The sequence below is a fragment of the Sorex fumeus genome, unplaced genomic scaffold (assembly GCF_029834395.1).
Source record: "Sorex fumeus unplaced genomic scaffold, SorFum_2.1 ptg000094l, whole genome shotgun sequence".
In the NCBI taxonomy this organism is placed as follows: domain Eukaryota; kingdom Metazoa; phylum Chordata; class Mammalia; order Eulipotyphla; family Soricidae; genus Sorex; species Sorex fumeus.
In genome coordinates this window covers 1,574,351-1,602,126 of record NW_026606151.1, presented here as the reverse complement: position 1 = coordinate 1,602,126, position 27,776 = coordinate 1,574,351, and the positions used below count along the sequence as shown (strand labels likewise).

The 27,776-nt window shown below is 48.2% G+C and overlaps 1 protein-coding gene across 1 annotated transcript in view; it reads left to right on the top strand.

Annotated features, from left to right (window-relative positions):
* ILRUN (inflammation and lipid regulator with UBA-like and NBR1-like domains) overlaps window positions 1–27,776 on the top strand; it is a 96,063-nt gene that overhangs the window by 49,068 nt on the left and 19,219 nt on the right. The window contains exons 3-4 of the mRNA XM_056132643.1: window positions 8,794–8,991; window positions 27,176–27,504. Of these exons, the coding sequence (XP_055988618.1) occupies window positions 8,794–8,991; window positions 27,176–27,504 (527 nt within the window). The remainder of the gene's footprint in view (window positions 1–8,793; window positions 8,992–27,175; window positions 27,505–27,776) is intronic.

Below are 27,776 nucleotides of genomic sequence, written 5' to 3'. Positions count from 1 at the left end.
CTTTAATTTCCTTGCCGATGAGAATTCGTAGAGAAATTCTGAGTGATGGAAAACTAAGTGAAAGGATATTTGTGGGTACTGCTGTAAAGTAGCTAGAGTGAAGGATCACATTCCCAAGGAGCTGGGTCTCGCGAACATGACTTAGAGAAACCGTCCTGGTGGTCATCACTGCCGTATCTTCCTGCTTTTGCTCAGTGACCCCCAAACCAAAAATTTGTGGGTGTACCTCTCTAGAAAGGTGACCTCTTCTGAGACGATACAGAGCCCTGGGGCTTCAGTGTTTCACACTGTTTCTTTACCTTCCTTTATGCTTCAATTGTTCCATGGTGGAGAACTGGCTTGCTCTGCTTGCCTTGTGTATAATAAGGTAGCAAACTGTTTCTTTAGAGCTGTCCATTGGCTGGAGGAGAGCTTGTGTGTCACTGAGCAGGGGCACTTGACTAGAAAGGACCAATGCCAGAGATCATCGGAACTCCGTGACTCTGTCAATGATCAGTAGCTGATTTTCCCATTGGTTAGGTAGAGGGAAGTAGGGGTAAAGAGCCATGGTTTTATTCTTGAAGTCCTTAATTTGTGGTTGGGGGGGGGGGCAGGTCTTGCTATCAGGTAGTGCCCAGGGGCCCTGGGGGACCTCCAGGCGCTTCATGGCCATCTAGGCCAGTGGGTCAGCATGAGGGCCTGAGGACGTGGTGCTGCTCGGGTGGTTACTCTGCAGGGCCGGGGATTGAGCAGGCCAGCCCTAGGGATGGGGGCCTTGAGGACTGCACCCACAGAACTCAGGTCCCTGTGGCACTGGGGCTCAAACCAGGCTCACGTCCTGCGACAGGCACCCATACTGTTTCTCTGGCCCCTTTTTATTTTGGTTTTTGAGGCTACACCCAGCAGTGCTCAGGGGCCATCTGTGGTGCACGGCATTCAAATCAGGGTCACGGTCAGTGCAGCCATAGGCAAGGCCAGCATCTTCCCTCTAATACCAGAAGTTTTAATTTTAAAAAATTGGTTCAAGATTTTGTTTATTGTTAGTAAAAACACTGGAAATGGTCTGACTTTTCCATGAGTTCTTTGTAGTATTTTTAAATTTTCAAAGCTGCAGTGCCAGAGTCATAGTACAGTGGGGAGGGCGTTTGCCTCGAAGGCAGCCAACCCAAGTTCAGTCCTGGCGTCCCATAGGGTCCCAGAACACCACCAGGACTAATTCCTGAGTGCAGAGCCAGGAATAACCCCTGAGCATTGCCGGGTGTGACCCAAAAAAACCAAAAATACTCCTCTCCCCATCCCCCCTCCGAATAAAAGTGGCTAGTGGGTCTGGGAAGGTTGCGTGAAGGACTGGAGCACCTACTACGCATACGAATCAGGATTCAATCCCCAGCATCTCGTCACCTGAGCACTGAACTGGGAACAGCCATTTTCCTATGGACACTGCCAGTTGTGACCCAAACACTTTAAAAAAAGAGAGGCAGAGAGAAGCAGAAAGGTCTGAGAGTACTGCTGAAATATTTTAAATACTGTCTTGTTGCTGAACAGCTTCTATATTCAGAACACCTCTGGATTTATCTACTCACGTGCTAGTTCTTCCTTGGATAATGGGACTTTGGTGAGATTGTTGCCGGGGGCTCTGCGGTGTCAGGTGGGGCCTTTCTCGATGACATGGAGAAATTCTGTGTTGGTAGGGGCAGCTGCTTTCTCCTCCAGCTTTAGCTTAGTAACTGCAGTCATAAGCATCTTCCGGACGCTGGAGGACATCGTTCTTAACTCCCGAACACCTCTGCAAAAGTTGGACAGTGCCTGCTAGAGATTTTGTTGTTTAAGGTACTTGGAACAATATGCTCCCTTTGGGGCATGGGAGAGTGCAGAGAGGAGTTGTCCCAGACAGTGCTCAGGTAGCCTGGGGACCTCTTCTGGCAGTATTTGGTCAGCCGTGCTTGGTCCTCAAGGGTGCGAACCCAGGTCAGGATATACACAGCATGTGAGCTAACTGCTGAGCTACTCTGCAGTCCCTCCTCGTTCAGGAGATCAGCCAGCCGGTAAGAGAGTTCTGTTCCTATAGACTGTGTTCTTTTGAATGAGGAGAAACTCGCCCATAATGCACTGGGTTGTTGTTACCTGAGACTGGAGAACAGGCCTGTGCTCTGATTCTTCCTCATTGTTCTGATCTTGGTGAAATTCTTTCAGGAAAAAGCTTTAGGAATGGCAGGCATTTGAGTCTCCAACAGGTACCATGGATGAGAACTTCATATAGCTGACCCAAACCGCTTCCCCAAGGGAGGCCGATGCCACACATTATTTAAACATTAGGGGTTTGAAAGGGATTAAAATACTTGCCTTGCACACAGCAGACTCCAGTTTGATGATCCCGGCCACTGCATGGTCCCCCAAGCATGCCTAGGACCCCAGGACACCAAGCTGGGCATACCTTCTGAGCACTGGTAGGTGTGGCCTCAAAACCTAAATCAATAATAAACAGGAAATAAGTAAAATCAAATTAATAATGGACTGGGAAGGGGTCGCTCAGCAGGCTCCTGGAGCTCTGAGTTTGGTCCCCATACCCCAGGGGCCCCAGTAGCAACAGTATCCGCCCTGGAATACCTCTGGGTGTAGCCTCTAAAGCATAAAATCACTTAATCACTTAACTTCCCGTTAGTCGTCGATTTGCTCGAGCGGGCGCCAGTAACGTCTCCATTTGTCCCTGTCGCGTGCTAGTGTAGCCCAATGGCATCTCTTCGCTCCGGGAACATGGAGGGCCTCAAACCGATCGTTCATGATCTTGACAAAGAAGTCTGACCATCTGGTAGGTGGGCGGCCACGCGGTCTCTTGACATCCCCTGGAATCCAATCAGTAACAGCTCTAGTCCAACGGTCGTCTTTAAATCTCATTACGTGACCAGCCCATCTGATTTTCGACACCTTGGCAAATGAGACAGCGTCCCTGATCCTTGATCGTCGACGGATGTCAGAACTCCGGATTCGTTCTCTCATTTGAGTGAAACGTGATATTCCAAGCATAGCTCTTTCTATTCTTCTTTGGGAGACCTGAATGGCGTTCTCATCTTGTTTGCGTAGGGCCCAGGTCTCTGAGGCATATGTTAATGCAGGAAGAACAGTGGAATCAAAGAGATGTGCCTGGAGCAAGTACGACATCATTGGTCTGACCGAGACAAGAAGGCACGAATCTCACCATGCCGTTTTCGACACTGGAGAAGAATTGTTCCTCGGAACATGCGAAAAAAGAGGTGTTGGAGGCATTGGTGTCCTTGTCAACACAAACTTGGCCAAGAGCATTGATTCATTCGAATGCCTAACAACCCGAATCGGACGTTTACATTTGAATAGATGTGGCTCACTGCCTGTAGTTTCTATCTTCGTTGTCTACGCACCAACATCTCATTATGATGAAAGAGAAATCGAGAAGTTCTACATGGAGCTAGAGAAGTTCTATAAAGAAGACCACACCTTCTACAAGATCATTGTGGGTGATTTTAATGCCAAGATAGGACCGAGAAGATCAGCTGAAGAACTTCACATCGGAACCCATGGCCTAGAATGGAACGAACAGGGTGAGAGACTGTCTGAGTTCATCATGTCGACCAAGACCATTCATGGTAACTCACAGTTCCAGAAGGCAGAATCTAAACGATGGACATGGGAGTCTCCCGGTGGACGATTCCACAACGAAATAGACCACATCATATTCAATCGACGGTTTTGCCTGACTGATGTCGCTGTTGTCCCAAAATTTCGAACGGGATCGGACCACCGTCTCCTTCGTGCAAAATTCTACTTCACAGAGCGGGGAGAAAGGGCTGCAAAGTTCAAAAAGAGAACTCCCAGAACGACCACCAACTGGGAACTCTTTGGTACTATTGCGGCAACATGGGAAGATGCCATTGTTGACAACATTGACGAGGAATACGATCGACTGGTTCAGCACCTCCATGAATGTGCGAGGAACGCCAAGAGAGAGATAGCCACAAAAAGTCGCCTATCTTCGAAAACTCTTGAGCTAATTCGCCAGCGTGGTTTGGCGCATGCCTCAGGCAACCGCAAGCTAACGTCCGAGCTTGCAAAGCAGTGCAGAGATGCGATCAAGGAAGACCTCAAAGAGAGAAGAGCAGAAGTACTGGTAGATGCGGCAGAAGCCGGGAAAAGTATTCGTAACGCCCGCCTGTCCTTCGCCAACTATAAGACCAAGATGACTGCCCTCCGACGTCCTGATGGATCCATCACATCCTCCAGAATGGCAATGGAGAAGATTATCCATGACTTCTACTCAAATCTCTTCGATAGCCATGTCCACTTGCCGACATACCAAATTCCACAGGATGGGTATGTCGTTCCCAACGTTCTCCCTTCCGAAATCCGACACGCCATTTCGTCAGTAAAGAAGCAAACAGCACCCGGCCCAGACAAGGTCAGACCTGAACACCTGAAGAACCTGCCGTCAGTACTCATCAATACACTGGCTCGGCTCTTCACTCGCTACCTGTCTGAATGCAAGGTTCCATCTCAATGGAAAACCAGCAGGACCGTACTACTGTTCAAGAAGGGAGACATCCATGACATTGGCAACTATCGCCCGATCTGCCTATTGTCTGTCATCTACAAGTTGTTCACTCGAGTCATCCTGAATAGGATTGGCAGAACACTAGATGAAGGACAACCATGTGAGCAAGCCGGGTTCCGCAAAGGATTCAGCACCATCGACCATATCCACACAATAACCAAGCTCATTTAGGTTTCTCGGGAGTTCAAGATGCCGCTCTGCTTAACGTTCATTGATTTAAAGAAGGCCTTTGATTCTGTTGAGACGGAAGCGGTCATTGAAGCCCTAGCCAATCAGGGCATTCAAGCCCAATACATCAGGATCCTCCGTGAGCTGTATTGCGGATTCACTACCAGGATCTCACCATTCTACAAAGAAGTGATCGTTGATGTCAAGAGAGGGGTGCGGCAGGGTGATACCATTTCACCGAAACTCTTCAGTGCCACCCTCGAGAACATCATGCGACGACTGGAATGGGAAGGAATGGGAGTGAAGATAGATGGTCGGCAACTACACCACCTCCGCTTTGCTGATGACATTGTTTTAATAACACCAAACATCAGCCAAGCGGCACAAATGCTGGCCGACTTTGACCGTGAGTGTGGAAAGGTAGGACTACAGCTGAATCTTACGAAGACAATGTTTATGAGAAACAGCCTTGTTCCTGACGCCCCATTTGCTCTCAATGGAACGACCATCTCCGAATGCAACAGCTATGTGTACCTAGGTCGAGAGGTCAACATGAGAAATGACCTGGCACCCGAGCTGCGCAGGAGGAAGAGAGCGGCTTGGAACGCCTTCAAGAACGTCGAAGAAATAGCTAAGAGGACGAAGAACCTCCGGCTCCAAGCATAAAATAGAATTTAGAAAATTAAAGGATCAGAGAGGTAGTATAGGAGTAAGGTACTGCCTTGCCCACATATGGGGTGTTTGGGATCAAACCTGGGTTGGCCACATGCAAGGCGAGTGCCCTATCCACTGTACTATCTTTCCAGTCCATTTTTTTTCATTTAAAAATTAAATTCTATATTTGAAGAATTACAGACATCATTGTGTGCCTGTGATGCTTAGAAAATCATAAACACAGATTAGTCTTCCTCCTTTTGCTCCACTGAGGCAGTTTGAAAGGGAGACTTAATTTGAAGCCTTGTTCTACTTCTCAGATGTAGATTTCCTTTCGTCTCTATCAAGAATCGGTGTCTCTGGCCCTTTCACAGCTGTATAAGAGCTGGAAGAATGATATTGAGTGTAAGAGCTTTGTCGGCGTGAGGGATCGGTGCCTGGCAGAAGGCTGGTTCTTCACTTCATAGCACACTGACACGAAGCGACGTTGCCGGGACATGCTCTTCCAGCCTATGGCCTCCCCGATCACAGATCTTGCTTGCTTGTCTCAATGTTTCTTTGCTTATTTCCACATTTCCACTCTGGAGAAGCCTGTATTCTCTCGAACAGGTACTTTCCCCTTTCTTTCCCCTCACATTTTTCTAAATAAATTTCAATAAAAACTTTTTTGCTTCACCAAAACAAAACACAGTTGTTGGTGGAAGGCAGTCTTGCTACTTTTTCTTGAAGATACTTTTCCCAGGGACTTGGGCTCATATGGTACACACTATGCCTGGCATGTGTGAGACCCTGAGCTTGATCCCTAGCATGACACACAACCACCCCATCCCTCCTAGCCCTGAGCACTGCCAGGTGTGACCTCCGACTGTCATATTAATAGACTATCCAGAAAATGTCAGGACCCTTAACACACAACACTGATCGTGTAGAACTAGAGCAGATGCTTTGTGCGTTAGGAGCCTGGGCTCAATCCTCCACAGAGCAGTGCCAGGTGGGAACCCCCACCCCCCACCCTCCCAGGCCAAACAAAGCAACACATAGTAACTGTGACCCTGCAGTCTGCTCACACTTACCTGCTTACACGGCCTCCCAGGGCAGTGACCATTCCTTCTCTTGCACAGCTCAGACTACAGCCCGGCTACTAGGGGGCCACTGGGCATCGTCTGCTCAGGACAGCCCTCCCTGTTCCACCCAGAGAGCCTCAGCTTTCCTTACTCTCAGGTTCAGAACAAAGGCAGATTCTTGGCTTTTCATGCAGATTGCAGATGTGCATGTGTGCACGTGCACACCTTAAGGAGTCATTGTAGGTTCAGCCCTGTGACAGTTTAGTTTTCCTCTTGAACCTGGTCTTTACATATTTTTTAGATTTTTTTAATTGAATCACCGTGAGATACACAGTGTTAAAACATCATATGACTGAAATCCAGTTTCAGTCATAAGGTGGTTCATAACCCGTTCCTTCACCTGGACCTGATCTTTAAAGAGAGGTTTCCTAAGGTGCTTTCTGTTGTTCATGCTTTTTACCTGGGACATGGTTTTGTCGGGCTGTAGAAATGGAGAGGGAGGTGGTGGACAGCGGGCAGTGGAATATGCTGGTCATCTTCACTCGCTATTAACAGCAGCAGTTTCCCTTTATGGTATTTTACTTTTAAATTGTTTTGTTTTGGGGCCACACCTAGCAGCACTTAGGACTTACTCCTGCAGTGTGCTCAGGGGTCACTCCTGGCGGGGTTCAAAGGGGCCATAAGTAGTGCTGGGAATCAAACCTGGGTTGGCTGTGTGCCAGTCAAGCGCCCTCCCTCCAGACCTTGGTAGCAAAGTTCTGCCAGACTTTTGAGTGTGATGAGGCAGGGGTCACATTTCAGTTGCTCTTCCCTGGGATCCGACAGGGCACTGTTCTCCTTGGGACTTGAGGTCTCTGCTGAAACGTCATGCTTTTCTTTCTGGCTGCTTTTATAGTAGTAAGCTATCAGGTATATCAGCACCCGTCTGGCATCTTGAGAGAAATTGAGGCATCTTAGCTCCTATTGGGAGGTGAGTTTTAAGCATGCGGCCCTTTTTTTGGGGGGGGGGGGCCACACCCAGCAGTGCTTGGGGCCTCTGGCTCTGGAGACTATATGAGGTGTTGGTCAGCCATGTGCAAGGCAAGTGACCAGCCCACTCTCTGTCTCTGGCCACATGCTGTCTTGAGAGTGCTGCCATATCCAGCTTTGTGTAGTGAACATACACACCTTCCCTCAGTCTGCAAGTTTCCATCTATGCCCAAAGGCTTGTATGTTTGGGACTTCCTGTGGAAGATTCTGGCTGGCCCCTCTGTGGCCGCCTGTGACTGGCTCATAGATTTGGAAATTGCTTACATGAGAATAGGCAGAGAGGGACCTTGGCAGGCCAGGAACTTTCTGTATTCCTATTCTTCCTACAAGCACTTTCGGCTGGTGCTGTCACCCTAAGGCATTGGGATATCAGGGGAATTCACCTCCTGGTTCCTCTGTTCCCCAGATGTGCTGTTTGAATGTGGAGTCAGAATTTTCTCCTGGCTCCTCTCCGTATTTGTGGACTCTTGAGCCGCCAACTTTTTCAGAGTTAAGACTCAGGTGAAAGTCACTATCAGGGCAAAGGCCGTTTGAGAGTGAAGGTGATAGAAAAATTGCTTCTCATAGGGGTTTTTCTCTTCCCTCAGAAGAAAAACTAGGACAGTCCCTTCTTTTCACCTTGAATTTTTACTTTGAACGTTAGTTCAAATAAAAATTGGCCCGAATTACCCCTTAGTAGAAAAAAGCTGCCCCCCCCCCCCGCCCGAGGGCAGGGTGTCTGCTGTGTTTCTCAGATTCATCGCCCACGTTCTGGGGTTGTGCAGGTTCCCTGGGATGCGTGGGGGCCCCTGGGACCCGGCCCATCTTTCAGGGCTGCTGCTTTGACTTGACTTGCATCACCTAGGGACGGGACTGTCAGAGGTTGGCTCTGATGATCCTGCTTATCGGAGAGAGTTTACACAGCTCAGGGGTATGTGGGTAGGGTGATCTGTGTGGAGTATGGGAGAGAGAGAAAGGGGGAGAGAGAGGGAGACGGGGGAGGGGACGGGGCAGAGAGAAAGAGAAAAAACGAGGGGACTGGAGCAATAGCACAACAGGTAGGGCGTTTGCATTGCACACGGCTGACCCGGGTTCGATTCCCAGCGTCCCATATGGTTTTCCTGAGCACCACCAGGAGTAATTCCTGAGTGCAGAGCCAGGAGTAACCCCTGTGCGTCACTGGGTGTGACCCAAAATAAGAAAAAATGTCAAAAAAAAAAAAGCAAACTCTTCTACAGAGAGAGAAGTGAAAACGAACTCTTCTACAGTTGCATAATGAATTGCTCCCTGTCCCGGACCTCAGACTGCCTAACACTCTTTTCTTTTGCTTGAACTCAGGGGCAGAGGCGTGGCCTCCAGGGGTTTGTCTTAAGTATGTCGGGGGAGACCAGTTTGGACATGTGAACATGGTGATGGTGAGATCGCTAGAGCCCCAGGAGATCGCAGATGTCAGCGTGCAGATGTGCAGCCCCAGCAGAGCAGGAATGTATCAGGGACAGTGGCGGATGTGTACGGCTACGGGACTCTACTACGGAGGTGAGTATGTCCTGGCGCCCCCACCCCGGCCCTCCTGGCTGACCGACCCAGGTAACGCCCCAGGCGTGTCTGGTGTGGCTCATGAGGCTGGTCAGTAACATGACAGGGCATGGCCTTTGAACACAGGTTTGCCGTAGCCGTACAGGCAAATGAATTTAATACCGAACTGATGCAGTTCAGCCCTCTTCCTCTTATATTAAGAATTTTGTTAAAGCTTTGTGACATGTGGAGTTCATGCCCAATTCAATCAGCTAATCAGTGGCTGAATAAATAGCAGTACTCCTATATTTAAAAAAATAAAAGCTTTATGACGTGTATGAGCTGTAGCTTACATTCTTTACAATTTCATAATACTGCTGTTTTTATTATATAATCTAGTTTGTGCTGTAAGACTGGAGAAAGTGGGGCTGGAGCAATAGCACAGTGGGTTGGGCATTTGCCTTGCACGCAGCTGACCCGGGTTTAATTCCCAGCGTCCCATATGGTCCCCCGAGCACCACCAGGAGTAATTCCTGGGTGCATGAGCCAGGAATGATCCCTGAGCATGGCCAGGTATGACCCAAAAAGCAAAAAAAAAAAATGGAGAAAGTGCTTCTTTTTACATGAGGACTAGAGGCCCACATGAGAGAAATATATACCACGCGTAAAATGGATACACCTCAGTGACCTCGCACACAAGGATGACTCCACTTCCTTTTATTCCCAGTGTTTTTAAAAGTCATCTACGTGCACTGTCTCCTCTTCCCTTTTTCCATTTATTCTTCAATCTGTTCTGCTCTCTCCCTTCTCCAGCAAAGGGTTAGCAGTGGTTAGCGAGTTGGCGCATCCATTAGATCACTTTACACTTTTGTGTTCGTGGGTCCTCCCTCGTTAGGTACCAGTTTTCAGATGTCTGCTGCTTAGACCCATGTGCTACCTCTCTTTTCTCTTCCTCTTCCGGGTGTCTCTCTCTGTCTTTGCAACCACATCTTTGGCCTGGGGTCACTCTTCCTCCCCAGTGACCTTAGCCACTCATAGGACATTAGCTGTCAGTAGCATATACAAGTTGGTGGCCAAAATTTATATTTGAGAACTTTTTCTGAGCTCCAGATTTATGTTTTAATTGCTATTGGTAGTATATATGGATTACTATATTTTAGTAGGCCACATCTGGCAGTGCTCAGGGCTTACATCTGGCCCTGTGCTTAGGGTTCACTCCTGGCAAGGCTCTGGGGACCATATATGGTGCCAGGGATCAAACCTGCATAGGTAGGCTGTGTGAGTTTTATGTCCGGTAGGTAAGATCTTTGGGTTTATTTTAAGGTGTCCTGGAATTGGTATTCTCCATGTTTTTAGTAGCCAGTGGAGACTTTATTTTTACAGTCTCAAAAAATTTTTTTGTCATTTTGTGTTTTGCTTTAGGCCACACCCTTTGATGCTCAGAAGTTACTTCTGACTGCTCAGGGATCACTCCTGGCGGCTCTCAGGGAACCATACTGGATGCAAGGGGTCAAACCAAGGTCACCTACCCACTGCACTATCACGCTGGCCCTCAGAAAATTTATATGTTAAAAAAAGGACTTGTGGGGGGCTGGAGAGATAGCACAGGGGGTAGGGCATTTGCCTTGCACATGGCCGACTCTGGGGTTCAATCCCCGGCATCCCATATGGTCCCCGAAGCACTGCCAGGATTCCCGAGCTCTGAGCCAGGAGTGACGCCTGAGCATTGCTGGGTGTGACCCAAAAAGCAAAAAAAAGGACTTGTGTTTCTGTGATACCATTCTTCTTGCCTAGAATGTTTATCCCTGCTGTAATGTGGACTCCTAGGCATGGGGCTGGAAGCTCCTCCCAATACAGCGTGGCCTCTTCATCCATGGCCGGTCCGGAAGACGCTGCCTGGTCTCTCTGCTCCTGCCCTCCCTCTGTCTGGCATTGCCTGCGCTGTCTTTTCCCCTCTCAGGCAGACCCCTGCTCATCTCCAGGGCCCAGATAAACTTCCTTTCCACCGCCTCTCTCCTCCCTTTGTTTACCCTCCCCATTACCCCAAGGAAATTCATCTGTCCCTTTTCTATGAGTGTTCTGCACCTTTATTCTTAGATTCTTTTATTATGTATATTCTTTTCCATTTCTCAGCTGTGTTGGACAATGGTTGTGATCACGTATCAGAACACAGAGATAATCTCTCCCTTCCTCAGCTGTACTTAGACCACTCTCCTAAGAGTCCTCTTATATTTGGAAGTGATTTCTCCCTCTGCTGAGGCATTCTCTCTTTGCCGCTCCTTTGCCTCTAGTTGGCCCTTTAATTTAACTCTTTCTTGCCAAGTTAAGGAAAGTCTCAGATTTCCTTTAAAACTTAGATGATATAGGTCTCATTTATCATTTCCTCTCTTCAAAAGGTGAACTCAGTGCAGAGTGGAGAGTGGCTACTCAAATAATTTTAAAATGAATGAGAACCGGAGAGATAGGACAGTGGGTAGGGCATTTGCCTGGCATGTGGTTGACCCTGGTTTGATCCCCAGCATCACACATGGTCCCCTGAGCTTGCCACAAGTGACCCATGAGCACGGAGCCAAGAGTAATAAGCCTTGAGCAAAGCCGGGGGTAGCCCAAAATCCAAAAATTAAACCATGAGTGAAATGGATGTCATCCTTTTTAAGGAAGGAGGAAGACATCATAAGTGACTTTTTAAAATCCTGATGTGAAGGCATTGTTACTTATTGCTCTCCAGTGTTTGAGAGTTGTGATCTTTGATCCGTGTGTATGTGCATTTTTGTGTTTCAATGTGTAATCAAAGGTAATTGGCATTGGGTGGTTCATAAACCTTAATACTTGGAATCTCCCTCTCGCTCTAGAAGAGGATAGAGTTCTATGTGCTGGCTTTGGAGGCAGTAAATAATTCAGTCTTCCTTGGTGTCAGTCTGTAAGTTGTTTCTCAGGATTTTGTGAAATCTAATACTTGAAGGCATCTTAATAATTCATCTGATACCTTGGTTTTCAAGCATTTTTCTTAAAGCATGTCTGATCCAATTTTTTTAAAAAAATTCAAAGGCATTTTAAAAATTTAAAAATAAGCATGTCTGAATGCCCCTTCCAAAAAGGTAAAGATTAAAGCAAAACTGGCGTGGTTGTACTGAGGGTCTGTTTGGTCTGTGTTTTCTGCTCTCTGAATGGCCACAAGACTCTGTGGGCCACAGTTTGCAAATTCTTTGTCTACCTAGTGAAGAATTTAATTCCTTTTTTACAAACGACTGTATTCTATTCCAATTATTGTTGATTATAAAGCACTGCCTGGTTGAATAAATAAAAAGGCAGTGGTATATGTGTGCGGGGGAATCATATTTAGCCATTAAGAAAACAAAACAAAACAGGGAATTCTGCCATTTGTGACACCGTAAATGAACCTTAAGGATTCTGTGGTAAGTGAAATGAGTGTCAGATCAATACTGTATTGTCTCACATGTGGAATCTTAAAAGTAAAGAAGACGATAATATTTGTTGTTACCAGAGGCAGGCAGATGGGTTGTAGGATTGGAAGAAGGTGTTTGAAGTTCCAGACGTATAGATATAGCACTGAGGACATGGAGTGTGTGTGAGGGGACTCGGGTTTTAACACTGCTTTGTGATATATAAGGAGTTGTTTTGAGAATGCTTTTAAATCGTTCAGAATGCTTTTAAATCGTTCAGACTTCTTATTGTAAGGGAAAAGACTTTTTTGCTCTCTTGGATGTATGAGATGATGAATGCTCAATTATAATACATACTCATTTCACAAGACTTGTGGCATACCCCTTGAACTTAATCGTGATGTTTGTCAAGTTATATTAGAATAAAACTGGCAAGAAAATGTTTCCTGATAGCAAAAATATCAAATGGCAGAAAATGAGTCTGGTATAAATAAAACCACACCAGTAGCATTTGTAAAAGAATATGATTGTGGTGTGTGTGCGTGTGTGTGTGTATGTGTGTGTGTGTATTTTAATGTGTAATTAAAAGTAATTGTCACTGTGTGGTTCATAAAACCACATCCCCGCCTCATTTTTCCTGACATGTTAGTGTTTGGGGTACAGAACTAGGGTAGCTGGTATGCACTCAGGCCAGTCACGTGACTCCTGCGTGTTTGCAGGAGTCCTTCTCTTTGTTCCTGTTTGTAAGTGGTCTCTAGGAAGAATTCATTCTTATTTTCATAGTAAGACTAGACTAGAGTTAATTCATCTAGTTTCTCTTTCTCAGAGAGAATGTTGGCTGTCCAGTCTATCTTTGGTTAATCAGGGCCCAGCCATCAGGACCCTGCTCCGCCTCCTGCGCGGTTGGGAGTCTGTGTAGCTTCTTAAAGTTGGCCCTGATGCCCTGGAAGCCTGCATCCAGAGTCTGGGGGGATGTGCATGGTATTAGGCACACAGTGCAAATCTGTATAAGGCCCACGGTTTAATGTACCAAGTGGGTTTCCGTCCTCCAGATGGTTTTAATGACTTGTGCTCTCTCAAGAGTCTTTAATGGGGGTCTTGGCCTGTTCTGTGGACAGTTCTTAATTATGAGGGACTTATTTCACTTGGGCTGGAGCAATAGCACAGCGGGTAGGGCGTTTGACTTGCACGCAGCCAACCCGGGTTCGATTCCTCCATCCCTCTCGAGGAGCCCAGCAAGCTACTGAGAGTATCGTGCCCGCATGGCAGAGCCTGGCAAGCTCCCCGTGATGTATTCGATATACCAAACACAGTAACAAGTCTCACAATGAAGACATTACTGGTGGCCGCTCGAGCAAATCAATGAACAACAGGAGGACAGTGCTATTTCACTTACTTTATTGGAGTCTTCCCTAATGCTTCCTGAAAGTGGTCAAGTACTGTGGGCCACCCCCCACAGTACTTGGGTGCTGGGGGCCACCGGGGCCATACCTGGTAGTGCTGGGGACCCCTCCCCCCTTTTTGGATTATCCCAGTCCCCCAGGCATGTTTATAAGACTTGGGTTGGGGCTGGAGCAATAGCACAGTGGGTAGGGCATTTGCCTTGCATGCGACCAACCTGGGTTCAATTCCCAGCAACTCATATGGTCCCCTGAGCACCGCCAGGGGTAATTCCTGGGCGCAGAGCCAGGAGTAACCCCCGTGCATCGTGGGTTGTGACCCAGGAAAAAAAAAAAAGACTTGGGTTGGTCTTTCCCATTGAATACCTGTGACTTCCCATGTTCATCTGTTTGGGGTTTTATTTTTGTTTTTTGTTTTTTGGGTTTTTTTTTGAGGGGGGCATTGGCTCATACCCGGTAATGCTCCTGCGTTACTCCTGAGTCTGCGCTCAGGAATTCCTCCTCCTGGTGGTGGTCAGTGAACCATTTGGGATGCCGGGATTGAAACTGGGTCAGCTGCATGCAAGGCAAGTGCCCTCCCCACTCTGCTCTCTCTCCAAGCCCCATGTTCATCTGTACAGTTAATCCTCCCCTACCACACGTTTCTTTCTGGGGGAGTAGGGAAGCAGGGCACCATATCTAGCATTGCTTGGGGGGGATCCCATGTGATATTGGGGGTCAGGTATGCTCCTATATGCAAAACATACACTCCAGCCCCTTGAGAGATTTTCCAGCAACACCACCCCAACGCCTAACTCCCTATTGAGGAGCATCAAGTTCTAATTCTTAATAGACGCACTTTGAAGCCTTAACATTGGGAACCAGAGTGATAGTACAAAGGGTAGGGCACTTGCCTTGCACGTGGCCGACCCGGGTTTGATCCCTGGCATCCCATATGGTATGTTCCCCCAAGTACTGCCAAGAGTGATTTCTGAGTGTGGAGCCAGAAGTAACCCCTGAGCATCACCAGGTGTGACCAAAAAAATTCCCCCCCAAAAAAAGATCCTAAACATTGTGAACACTGAACACTGTGAACACTGTCCTTCCGTTGTTCATCAATTTTCTCGAGCGGGCCCAGTAACGTCTCCATTGTGAGACTTGTTGTTACTGTGTTTGGCATATTGAATATGTCATGGGGAGCTTCCCAGGCTCTGCCATGCGGGCGAGATACTCTCGGTAGCTTGCCGGGCTCTCTGAGAGGGGCGGAGGAATCGAACCTGGCTTGGCCAGGCCAGCTGCGCACAAGGCAGACGCCCTACCGCTGTGCTATCGCTCCAGCCCCCCTAACCATTGTATTTCCTTTTATTGACCAATTTTAAACAAGACAACCTATTATCTAAATATATTCTGTGTCAGATATTGTATTTGGGCTTTTTGTATTATAAATTACCTTATTAATGATTAGCTGTATTGTATAGACGAGGAAATACCAGCAAGGATGATGTGTCTAAGGTTTAGTAAGTTACAAATTAACTATGAATCATAGTTATAAATTAACAGAAGAAGCCTGTAATCTTCATCACTCATTTGGTGCTCACTGCTACCTGGGGTTTGTAAGGAAACTTTGGCAGCAGGATGTTTCGTGCTGGTAAGGTGAGTTACACGGTCCCCAAGACCCCTGTCTCCACAGAGCGAGTGTGGTGAGGTGGGATTGACACTGGTCGTCGGTGCATCAGAGTTCCCCGGGGACCTCCTGCCTGCTAGAGCAGCGAAGACCCCTGCTGCATGGACACTCGGGAGGGGATGGACAGCCCGAGTGTTGGACCGGCTCAGCTAGGCCCCCCCAGTGGAGTTCCTGCTTACAGGGTCCCCTGCTCGTCGAGGTCAGCTAAGGCCAAGTGACACTCTGGTCATCACGTGCCAATGAGAACTTCCCCCCGGAGTAACCCTTTTATTAAATTCAGTCGATGGTTTCTTAGGGACATTTTGCATGTAGACTAAATATATTTTCTTTAAATGTTCAGAGGTTAGAAATGAAACTTATTAAGTTCCCAGACCACAATTTCTCCCACCGGTTAGGGATGGTTAGTGGTCTTCCTAAAACCTTTGTAAATTCTTCCCAGTTTCTCCATTTGACACAATGCCTCGCAAACCACGTTCCCAGAGGCATTATGGTCACTGCTCCTGCAAAGGAACATGACCCTGCATTTTGACCGATTTTTTTTTTAATTTTGTCCTAGTAATATTTTGATCTTTTTTTTTTGGTGGGGGAACTGTAAAGTATTATGATATGTGATAATAAGTAAAAAGGAAGGCAAATGCAAGTGCCATCCTCGTCTATAGACTACATGGAGACAAAGCAGGAGAATAGATAGTGAAAATTACAAAGCCATGGCTTTGGACTACAAAGCCATTTCCCAAGGGAGGGCGGGGTTGAAGATCAGACCAGAGATGACAGACAGTGGAGAGGTCATTTGATGGTGGCGGGGTGAGGGGTGTGCTTCAGTAGTTTTTGTATTGTTTACATAAACTTAAACACTATTATAACTACCTAAACTATAATTTTTTTTAAAGAAAATGTAAAATTTGTATCACAGCAGAACTTAGACTTTCTTTTTCTCTCTCTGCCTCTGTCTGTCTCTCTTTCTCTTCCTCCCCCTTTCCCTCTCTCTCTCTGTTGTTTTTTGAGCCACAACCCGTGATGTTTGGGGCTTGTTCTGGCTCTGCTCTCGGGGATCATGTCTGGCAGGCTTGGGAACCGTATGGGGTGCAGGGGATTGAACCCACTGACCGATGATTTTTAACAGCAGCGCTGGTTTTGCACACGCTTCCGTCTCTGCACAGCTGCCTCCTACCAAGATGTTGGATTCTCTGCGTTCCTTCCAGTGCTCTTGCCGTTTTTGCCCCTTGGCCCTACTTTTAAAACCTCAGTCTTCTGTGTTGGGCACAAAATGTTTGTCTTGGGTTGGAGCGATAGTACAGCAAGGAGGGCATTTGCCCTGCACGCAGCCAACCCAGGTTTGTTCCCCGGCATCCCATATGGTCCCCCAAAGCACCGCCAGGAGTAATTCCTGAGTACAGAGCCAGGAGTAACCCCTGAGCATCGCTGGGGTGTGACCCAAAAAGAAGAAAAAAGTCTCATTCGCGTGTGGAAAACCTTTAAGATGGCGCTGTCGACTCTGATTCCCAGAATTTGTTCATATCGAAATGGAGCTCTACTGGAAAACAGTAGATTGTTTTTTTAAAATTTTGTTTTTGGGGGCTGGAGAAGGGAGTTCAGCGGGCAGAGTGCTTGCCTCCCATGCTGCTGCCCCGGCTGTGGCCCCCAGCATTCTCTTTGGCACTCTGAGCTCCGCCGTAAGTAGTCTTTGAGTGCAGAGCCAGGACTGAGCACAGCTGGGTATGGCCCAAAAACAAAACAAACAACACACACAATTTATTTTTTCTTCGTTTTGCCACTGGGGGTCACACGCCTGGCTCCTGGGCAGACTCATTGGTCGTGGTGCTTCCCCAGGGTCACACGTCTTTGGTTGTGGTGGCTTGCACACAGGTGCAGTGCTTGCCAGGGGTACCATGGGGCTCACGCATGCGCACATGCCTGTTAGTCGTCACGCACTTTCGTTGTGGTGCGCCACACCCAGTGGTGAGCTCTCACGTTACCTCTTGCAGCCGGGCTCCCAAACAGCAGGACTCTCCCTGGTGTCTGTGGAAGGGTGACACCAGGCATCAGGCCTGCTGGACGGCCTCTGACCCTGAGCCATGCCCCGGCCCTCAGAGAGCTCTGTTTCGATCAGAAACTACCTGCCAAGTCTGATGGAACTTGGTGGTAAAGGCTGTGAGAAGGCCCATTTGGAGGAAGCCTGCTGGGGCCATATCTCCGAGGTGTTTTGGAGTTTTCTTTCTTTATTTCTTTCTTTTTGGGTCACACCCGGTGATGCACAGGGGTAGCTCCGGCTCTGCACTCAGAAATTACTCCTTGTGGTGCTCAGGGGACCATAGTTGACACATTAATTTGCATGCCAGGTATATATCATATAATTTGATGCTGCATATACTTAGAATCACCTAGTTAGTGGCCATAGTCCTATTACTACCCTTCGCCACGCACAGTTTTTCTCACGAGGAGGTCTTCGCACAGTTCGGCCCGTCAGCTGTAGGCTCCGTGCACATTCGTCCCCGACTCATCGCTGGAAGCTTATTTGGGGGGGTTATTCCGAGTTGTGCTTGGGGACCATGTGCTGCCAGGGATCAAGCCTGAGACCCTGGTAAGCGAAGCGGGTTCCTGAACACCTTGCACTGTTTTCCTGGCCCCCTCACCATAAGCTTATGCCTTTTAAGCCCCCTTCACCCATTTTGCCCATTCTCCAACTTCTGGTAATGTTTAAAAAATGTTCCACAGGAAAAAACATTTGCTGTTAAGCACCTCCCCTCTCCCAGTCTCCCTTCTAGAAAGTTGAGCGCTTTTTGTTTTGTTTTAATTGAATCATCATGAGATACTCAAACATGGCTTTCATGTTTGAGTTTCAGTCATACAACAATCGAACAGCCATCCCTTCGCCCGTGCACTTTCTCCACCAATGTCCCCAGTATACCCCCCTTTCTAACCCTCCCCCTTCCTCCATGGCAGACAATTTTCCCCATACTCCTCTATGTCTACTTTTGGGCATTATGGTTTGCAATACAGACAAAAGTCGACTTTTTCTTTTTGGGTCACACCCAACAATGCTCAGGGGTTACTCCTGGCTCTGCACTCAGGAATTACTCCTGGCGGTGCTGGGGAGACCATATGGGATGCCAGGGATCGAACTAGGTCAGCTGCATGCAAGGCAAACGCCCTACCTGCTGCGCTATCGCTCTGTAAGTTGATTTTTAACCCCAATCTTCCGTCTATTCCCCCACCCCCACCCCATCACAGAGTCGGTGTGCTTGTTTTTTGAATATCTAAAAACAGTTATATGATTCGTAAATCAGAATTTCGGGCTGGTGGTTTTTAAGGATGTTGTCTCCATCTGTGTTCCGTCAGCTAATTTCCCTCTTTAGGTACCCATTATTTATTTGGTTGTTTATGCGTGATCCCGTGTAGATTTTTTGTTTCATTTTGAAAACATTACTTAATAAGTTTGATATTAAATCTCTCTCTCTCTCCCCCTCCCCTCTCTATGTCCTCTCTCTCTCTTCCCCCCTCCCTCTTCCCCTCTCCCCCATTCCCAGTGGTGCTCAGGGGTTGCTCCTGGCTCTGCACAGGGTTTGCTCAGGGATCAGCTGGTGGACTCAGGGATCCACATGGTATACTGGTGTTGGCTGCATGTAAGGCAGGTACCCTCCCCTCTGTACTCTCACTCCAACTCCAGTGTCCCCTTTTCTTAAACAGAATTGTCAAAACTTAACTGTTCTACAACTTACTTTCTCTTCATTTGATAATATATTCTAGAGATCACAAAATATATTCTGGAGATCAGTGTAAATTTCGTGCTATTAATTCTCCTTCTGCATATTTCCTATTTCTGCGTTCTTCATGGCAAAGCTTCGCTTGGGGAATTTTATATCATGACGGCTCCCTCCTCCTCCCGACTCCCTAGTCTTATTCTCTTTCCAGTCAGGCTTCTTTTCCCAGCACTTCATGAAAAGGGTCTTTTCAAAGTCCCGTTGACCTGTATGCTTTGTTCTTGGGCATCACGGAGCCTGGCATCTGGGTAGCACCGACCCAGCAGGCGACTGCCCTCCACGAGACCCTTTTGTCGGAGGCTTTCTGGAGCACCATGTTCTTCCGGTTTCCCTTCGTTCCCTGGACCGTGTGGCATGGCATCCTTATTGCTGAGTGCATGTCCTGCTCCTGGCCGGGTTAGCCGGGCAGTCCTGCAAGGGGACACTTGGTTGGAAGGGGCAGAGGGGTGTCTGCGTCTTGACGTGGGGCTGGGAGGAGGAAGGCAGGTGATGGAAGGCGCACCTGGAACGCGCCGGTGGCTGTGTTCCGACCAGCCAGACCAGAGATGTGACAGAATGAGGTGAGGGCAGGCACCCTGGGGAAGTGAGGGCTGTCACAAAGAGGGAGGAGAGAAGTGGCTTCTGAAGATATGGGCTGCTGCTTCGAAGCATTCTGAAGGGGCTCCAAGTTGGCTGTGGGCCCTGGGATGGGAAGGGGAGGAGGGGGAGTCCCGGGTCTGGGCACTGGTGCGGCACGGACACTTAAGCTCTTGGGTATCCTCAGGCCTGTGCTGGCTTTTCCAGTCTCGGGACGCACGGAAGGAAAGTCACCAGGAAGACTTGAAAAAAGTACAAGGTTTAAATGATCACTCCCCCAGGCCCCCTCCACATCGCACACAATTAAAGATTGATTTTGAACCCTGTACACCCATGAGTGTAGAGTAGCTCAGAGCTCAGGATTTTAAAATGCTTGGTTTTGGGGGATTACTCCTGGCAGTGCTTGGGGGACCATATGGGATGCCAGGGATCGAACCCGGGTTGGCCGCGTGCAAGGCAAGTGCTCTACCCTCTGTGCTATCGCTCCGGCCCCGAGGATCATCTTTTTGTTCTGTTCTGGGCAGCGAGGACTCTTCCTTGCCCTCCCTCTCCCCCGCCCTTCCAAGTGATTATTTCAATTTGGCCACACCCAGCCCAGGGCTTTGTCCTGGCACTGAGCTCAGGGATCACTTCTGGTGCCACTCGGAGGACCATGGAGGTGCTCGAGATGGAGCCAGGGTGGAGCACATGAAGGCCAGTGCCCTACCCACCGTATGAGCGTCCCAGGCCCTCCCCCAAGTGTTCAAAGGCATCTTTTTCCCCTCCCTTGTTGTGCATCAGGTCCTTGGGTTGATCTGGTGATGAAGTTAAAAGTACTTGAACAGGATCCTTTGAGGGGCGTTTGCTCTCCGAAGAAGCCCTAAGAATACTGAAACTAAGAAGCAGGTTTCTAATGCGCAGTTGCAGCTGGATCGGGCCTGAGGGAGGGCTGCAGGTAGAGAGTGACGGGGGAGGGGGTGTTCCTAAGCCCCAGGCATGGCCTGCTGAGGAGCGGGAGAGCTGGAGGTGGAGAGAAGATTCCAGAGGCACGGCCTAGAAGTTGGGAAATGGCGGCCTAGAGCAGGGACACCTAGACGTGCCGCCTTTCCCCAGTGCCACACACACACACGTGCACACACACACACACTGCCCACAGTGCCGACCTTCTGCTCCCTGGAGGATCCTGTCTCAGCCCACTAGGCCAGGGATGCTTCAGCATTCTCCACTCACTGACCGCTTTTTATTCGAGAAATTTTTAATGCAACCCCGGTGTCTAGGTTTTCGCAATAAAGATAACAAATGAAACATTCACTTATTATAATAAATCAAAGAAACTTAAGAACAAATATTTTACGGCACACCCCTTGAGAAGCTGGGGGTTTATGTGTAGGAGTCCTGGATTAGTCCTCAGCAGCGCGTGTCTCCTGGCACCGTCAGGAACCGCCTGTGAGCACCAAGCTGGGAGTGACCCCTGAGCAGTGTAGGGTCTGGGTCCCTCCCCGAGAGATGAGAAGCTGTGGACTGGGGGATATGATGTGGGTCTGATCCATGACAGTATGTGGCCTCCCAGGCTTTGTAGGACTAAGGCCCCCAGCCTCGCCAGATGAAGTCCTGGAGACCCTGAAGGACTTCCAGAGTGTCCTGGGTAATCTCCAGCACCTCATCCTCAGGCTCTCACAGTGAAACACCAGCCCTGTAGCCTGGACATCTCTAGGAGGGGTCCCTGCTTGGGAGGACAGACACACACACACACACAGACACCCCCCCCCCCCCCACACACACACACCCCCCACTGGAAAATAAAAAGACAGTGGGTGTCTCTGGGAGGGGTCCCTGCTTGGGAGGAGACACACACCACCCCCACCCACCCCCACCCCCGGAAAATAAAAAGACAATGTGCACTTGGTCACCAAGGTCTGGGGTTTTCCCATCCATGGCACATGAAACCCGGTACCATGCATCCTGCACTCCTGCAGTGGGATGCAAGCCCACAGCCCGGCAGCTCATCCGAGCCTGCCTCCCTCTCCAGACCCAGGTCTGGGCTCAACCCTCAGGGCAAGTGGGAGGCACCTTTGTAATTTGAAGAGGAATTTAGATTCCGGAAGGAGTCGCACTCCTGCCCTGCACTGTGAGATTGGTGCATGCCAACCAGCGCCAGCCCAGGTTCCCTGGAGCCTCCTGTCCCTGTGTCTGCCCCTATGAACAGACGCAGTGCTCTGGAACGCAGGTGCTTGCCTGGCCGCATTCGGAACCTTTCTGAAGGATCCTGGTAAACTTGTTTCTGAAAGTGATGCTTTCCCTACCCGCCGACCGGCCTCCCTGATGGAGTGGAATTGCAGGAGTAGCAGTTGTTTCTTGCTTTACGTGGCTTCTCTGGGCGTGTCCTGCTGGCTAGGGGCAGGCCTGAAATGGACCCACAGAAAGGCGAGGGTTTGTGTCATGGTGCTCTTTCCGCCTTGGAAGACTTGGCCAGCCCTTCCCGCGCTGCCCACGGATGGCTTGGTAAGAGCCTGCGCCGGTGCTCCCCGCACTCCCCCCCAGCCTTGTTCTTACGCCATCTGCTCAGTTCATGACCCTTATCATGCTTTCTTTGGCTCCGTTATAGCTCTCCCTCAGTGTCTGAGCCTGATTCTCTAATCCTGTATTGAGTTTCTTTGAGAGGCCTTTACTTGGGAATTTTAGATTTATAGTAAAGTTGAAAAATGCACCCCGTTTCACCCATTGTTAGCACCTTGTATAACAACCATGGGGCGGAGAATGAGCTTATCAGCCTTGGCCTCAACTGAGCTCCAGAGTTTGGGCTTCCTGAATTCCCCCACTTCTTTCTCTCCGGGGATCCAGCATCCGTGCCCTCTCAGTTGTGTCCCCGTCTTCTCTGTTTGCGTAGTTGCTCAGTCTTACCATGTTTCTTACAACCCAGGTGTTTTTGTTGGCTTGGTTTGGGAGCTGCACCCAGTGGCTTAACTCCTGTCTCTGTGCTCAGGGATCACTCCTGGTGGTGCTCAGGGAGCTTTATGGGGTGCCAGGGACTGAACTGAGTTGGTCTCATGCAGGGCAAGTGCCCTACCTGCTGTACTATCACTCAGCCCCAGGTACTGGTTTTTAACAATTCTATTTTAGTGGGCAAATCTTGGACAAGGTTATTTATTGTGATATAATTTAACCGGGGTGCTCACTTCCAGATAACTGCAGAAAATTAACTTCCAGATAATTTTCTCCAGACTTCTAATGTCTTAATATATCAACATGATTAAGGTTATATGCTTGGACTCAGAGCATGTGTTCATTGTTTTTAATCTGCTCTTCTGGTAGTCTAAACTTAAGAAATAAAATGATGGTTCTCTTCTTGAATATTTCTGCAAAGGGAAGTTTGTTCTTAATTGAAGGCTTTATCATATGTAAAGGGGGGATGAGTTTAATGAAATAAAAATTGAGGGGGGAACACTCATTGATGTTCAGGGGCTACTCCTGGAAGTGCTTGGGGGACTGGATGTTGCCGTGGCATTGGGCTTGAACTCCCTCGTGTGAAGCTCGCAAAGTGTGTGCTCCAGCCCCTGATGGTGTAATACCTTCTGACGCATGAGTTTCTGAAGGCAGAAAGAGTCACCTTAAGGCTAAATATTCTAAAATCAGTTCATCTGTCCTGGGTACATGAGCATGACGTTTGATTCTCTCTCCCTGTCTCCCCTCTCTCCTCTCGTCCTCCCACTCCTGTCAGTGTTCAGGATCATGAGAGAGCCAGGGGTGGAGCCCTGGCCTCCCAGATGCCAAGAGTGCAGTCTAACTCACCGAGTTCTTTCTTCCACACTGTTTCTTCTTTCTAGATTACTTCTTTCTAGGACATCTTTTTGGCCCATTCTAGTTACGGTGCTGAAGCTCTAGTTTCCTCGGTTTTTGGATTCTCAAGGTTCTGTTTGAAAGACACAGGTATGAGTTCAAAAAGGTATACTAGACTGGAGCGATTGTACAGTGGATAGGATAAGGTGCTTGCTTGCACATGGCCGACTCAGGTTCAAACCCCGGCATCCCTTATGTCCCCAGAGCCTACCCGGAGTAATTCCTGAGAGTAAAGCCAAAAGTAGCCCCTGAGCCGTTCCCGGGTGTAACCCCAAAACAGAGAACAAAACAAAAAGCTACGCTAAGAATTGTCATTTAGGTCACTTACACTGAAGTCTGACTGTGTACCCGTCACTTCTTAATCTAGACTTCAGATTGTTGATCTCAGAAAGTGAGTTGGTTTGATTGGAATGATGAAACAGTGGGTAAGGTGCTTGCCTTTCACAGAGCTGGCCTGGGTGTGATTCCCTATATGGCCTCACAAACTCCCCAGGAGAGATCCTTGAGCACAGAGCCAGGAGTAAGACCTGAGTGTGGTCCCCAAACAAACAAAAGTTCCATTAGATGGCCCCAAAGAGTTCTTCCAATGACGTTTTTATTGCAGATAAATATAAGATATATGGCTCTGTAATCAAGACATTATTGCAAAAATTGAAAATCCTGGGGCCAGAGAGATAGGACAGAAGGTAGGCCATTTTCCTTCCATGTGGCCAATCTGGACTTGATCCATGGCACTCTGTGTGGTCTCCACTTAGTCTGCCAGGAGTGATCCTAACTGCAGAGGCCTGGAGTAAGTCTTGAGCATGGCTGGGTATGCCCCCCCCCAAAAAAAAAAAAAGAAAAAACATTCTTTGGACCCTTCTTTCTAATCTTTAATTTTGATACATCACCCCCCCCCAAAAAAAAAAACCTTCACTCAGTTACTTTCTGAAATGTGAGATCTGATAATCAGTGTGACTCCAATTGTACCATATTGGGGGTGTGTGTGTGGGGGGGGGGAACTGCTTTGCTGCTAGTAGAATGAATGACCCATTATTGTTGATAATCTTGGAGGATTTAATAATAGTTTTTATAAATAAGTGAATTTTTGGGGGGGTCACACCCAGCGATGCTCAGGGGTTACTCCTGGCTCTGCACTCAGAAATTACTCATGGCATTGCTGGGGGACCATATGGGATGCGGGCATTGAACTTGGGTCGGCCACATGCAAGGCAAACGCTCTACCCGCTGTACTGTCGCTCCAGCTCCAATAAGTGAATTCTTAAATGACCATTTTATAGCTTCTATGTAGACCCTGAATTGTAAAGGGAAAAAAAAGTAACCAAGGTGAAGAGAGTGTTGTGCCTTAATTATGATATGACTTAGTATATAGCATTATATATTATATGAGCTTTAGTCCTTAAAGACTGGAGAAGGGGAAACAGCTTTTTAGAAAGCTGTCCTTTTGCCTATGGAGAGTTTCTTGAGCTAAGAGCACGGAACATACAGCAAAGAAAGAAAGACAACCAGAGTTTGAAAACAGGTTGGCAACAGGAAGTGGGCGTCATTGTGCTGGGAGAAGCAGGCTTGCCACCCTTGGTCCATAGCAGTGCAGGGATGTGTCCTTTCAGGGCCACATTTGATTGTTTGATGGTATTGACTCAGCCCTGACTCACCAGCATCCCAGTTTGCTACATGCAGTGCCACGTGCACATCCTGACCTAGTGTTGAGCCAACAAACCGGACGTTTATGACACTGGTTTACAGGAGGATCCACATTTGCTTTTGGGATAAAGGTGTTGGGAGTGGATGCCTGCTCCCATGAGTCAGTCACGCCCATGCTGGGGACTTCTCTTCCTTTTCTCGGGAGGCGGAAGAACTGTACATTCCACAAGTGAACAGCAGATGTCACTGCATCTCCACCGAGGTTGCGCTTTACGGCTGGGTACAGCCAAGTCCTTATTTGTCTCCCAAGCACTGAACTTAAATTGAGTATTTATAGCTATCTGACACCCTGATACCATTCCTCAGGTACAGAACCCACATTGAGAATCCCAAGTGAAGTTTGCTCAAATTTCTTCACTATCCATTGAAGTATTGAAGTGTTTTGGTTTTGGTTTTTGGGCCTCACCTGGTATTGCTCAGGGTTTACTCCTGGCTCTGTGCTCAGGGATCTCTCCTGGTGGAGCTAGGGGACCAAATGGGGCTGGAGGTTGAACCCAGCATTGACCATGTGCAAGGCAAGCACACGCCCTGCAATACTCTCTCTCCAGCTCCTAAACTTAGGTATAAGTATTACCTGCATTTCTGTAGCTAACGGGTAGAATTTGTCTTTTTTTTTCTTTTCCTATCAAAAATTTCTTGTCTTTTCCTATCAACCTTTCAGCAGCAGCCTAAACACTTCTTATTCTATTGGTTGGTTTTACTGTGGGGCAGGTCCATACCTAGTGGCAGTACTTAGGCCTATTCTTGCATGAGTTGGTACCATGAGTCAAGCATGTGCCCAGTCTGTTGTACCTTTTCTCTGGTCCTATTTTCCTTCCTTCCTTCTTTCTTCTTCCCTTCCTTCCCTTTTCTTTTTGTACTACAGGATCTTACCCAGGACTTTCCTGCATACAAGACTTTAGCTTCACCCCTGAACCACATCCCTAGCCATGGACTTCTTATTTGTTTTCAGCAAACATCACGCTTTAAAGCTTCTTGGCCTTTCTTCCTCAGCTTGCTTTTTGTGAAAACCTTCCGACCAGAAAGATGTCATTGTTCTCTAGTTGAGGTGCTAAACATCAAGGGAAACTGCCTGTTTGATTTTACCTGATTCCTTCGCTTTGGTAACTGAGATAATAACGAATTAAATTATGACCAAAAGTTCTAGGTATGGTTTTTAAACAAGTTCCCTGTGGTTTCAGAATAGTAGGGTTTCCCTATCAAGTAAGTAGAAAGGCAAAGTCAGTGTTAAATAAGGTTTTGGTAGCTGTTGAGCACATGATTGAGAGAACAGCCAAGGATGGGATCTGTCTGACATCGGTCAGTGTCGGTGCTGGTTTTGACCAGTGTCCTGGTGTGCGTATCAAGTTCCCTCTCCCACTCTTAGTTGTCCTGGTTTGGACAGTCTATGGTCACCCTAGATTGCCTGAAAAGGTTGAAGGGTGGCTTATAAATTACAGTTGTGGTAGTTATATAGCTTTGAGAAAAAAAAAAATTAAGAATTGCCCTCCAGGCCATTTCTGAGTTAAATAAATACATGAAAGTAAAGCAGAGCAGAGCAAGATCCACAGGGGGCTTGTAGTTCCGGGGCAGCTGCCTTTCGGTTCCTGTTACTGATTGTTCTCTGAAGTGATGGTCTCCACACGTGCCTGGGCAGCAGTTTTTCACAGGTAGTTCTGCAGGGGCTGAGAAGGGTCCTTGCCAGGACCTTATGTTGAACGTGTCAAGAGTTTGGACTTGACAAAACCAGAACCGTGGAATTTCGCACGGTGCAAACGTGTTGGGCTAATATGTTTACATTTGAAACCAGTATATTACAGAATATAATACATGGTGTGGGGCCTCGCTGGGCTTCGTGGTGCTGCTGGGCTGGCCACTGACCGACTCTCCTTCTCGTTTCAGATGTCATCTGGGTGATTCTCAGTGTGGAGGTGGGTGGACTTTTAGGAGTAACGCAGCAGCTGTCGTCATTTGAAACGGAGTTCAACACACAGCCACACCGCAAGGTAGAAGGAAACTTCAACCCGTTTGCCTCTCCCCAAAAGAACCGACAATCAGATGAAAACAACCTAAAAGACCCTGGGGGTTCCGGGTTCGACTCGATCAGCAAAAACACATGGGCTCCTGCTCCCGACCAAACCGAGCAAGATGAGAATAGACTCTCTCAGAACTCTGTAAACCTGTCCCCCAGCAGTCACGCAAACAACTTATCAGTAGTGACTTACAGTAAGGTAGGTGCCCTCGGAGAAGAGGAGAAGGGGTAGGCGGCGGGCCTCGGGATCTGTGATACCCTTCATGGCAAACTAGGCGCCTGGAATGAGTTTGCAAACCGCTCAGCTCTCCTGCCTGCAGCGACAGCACAGAAACCTGCCCCTTCTCCCCTCCCCCCACCCCTCGTCCTCACGCCCCGTGGATGTTTGCTCCATCCGCATTTATAATTTATTACTGTCTCCGCTCTGGTTGGGGTGTTGAGAGAACAAAGTAATTTACCTTTAGCATTTAA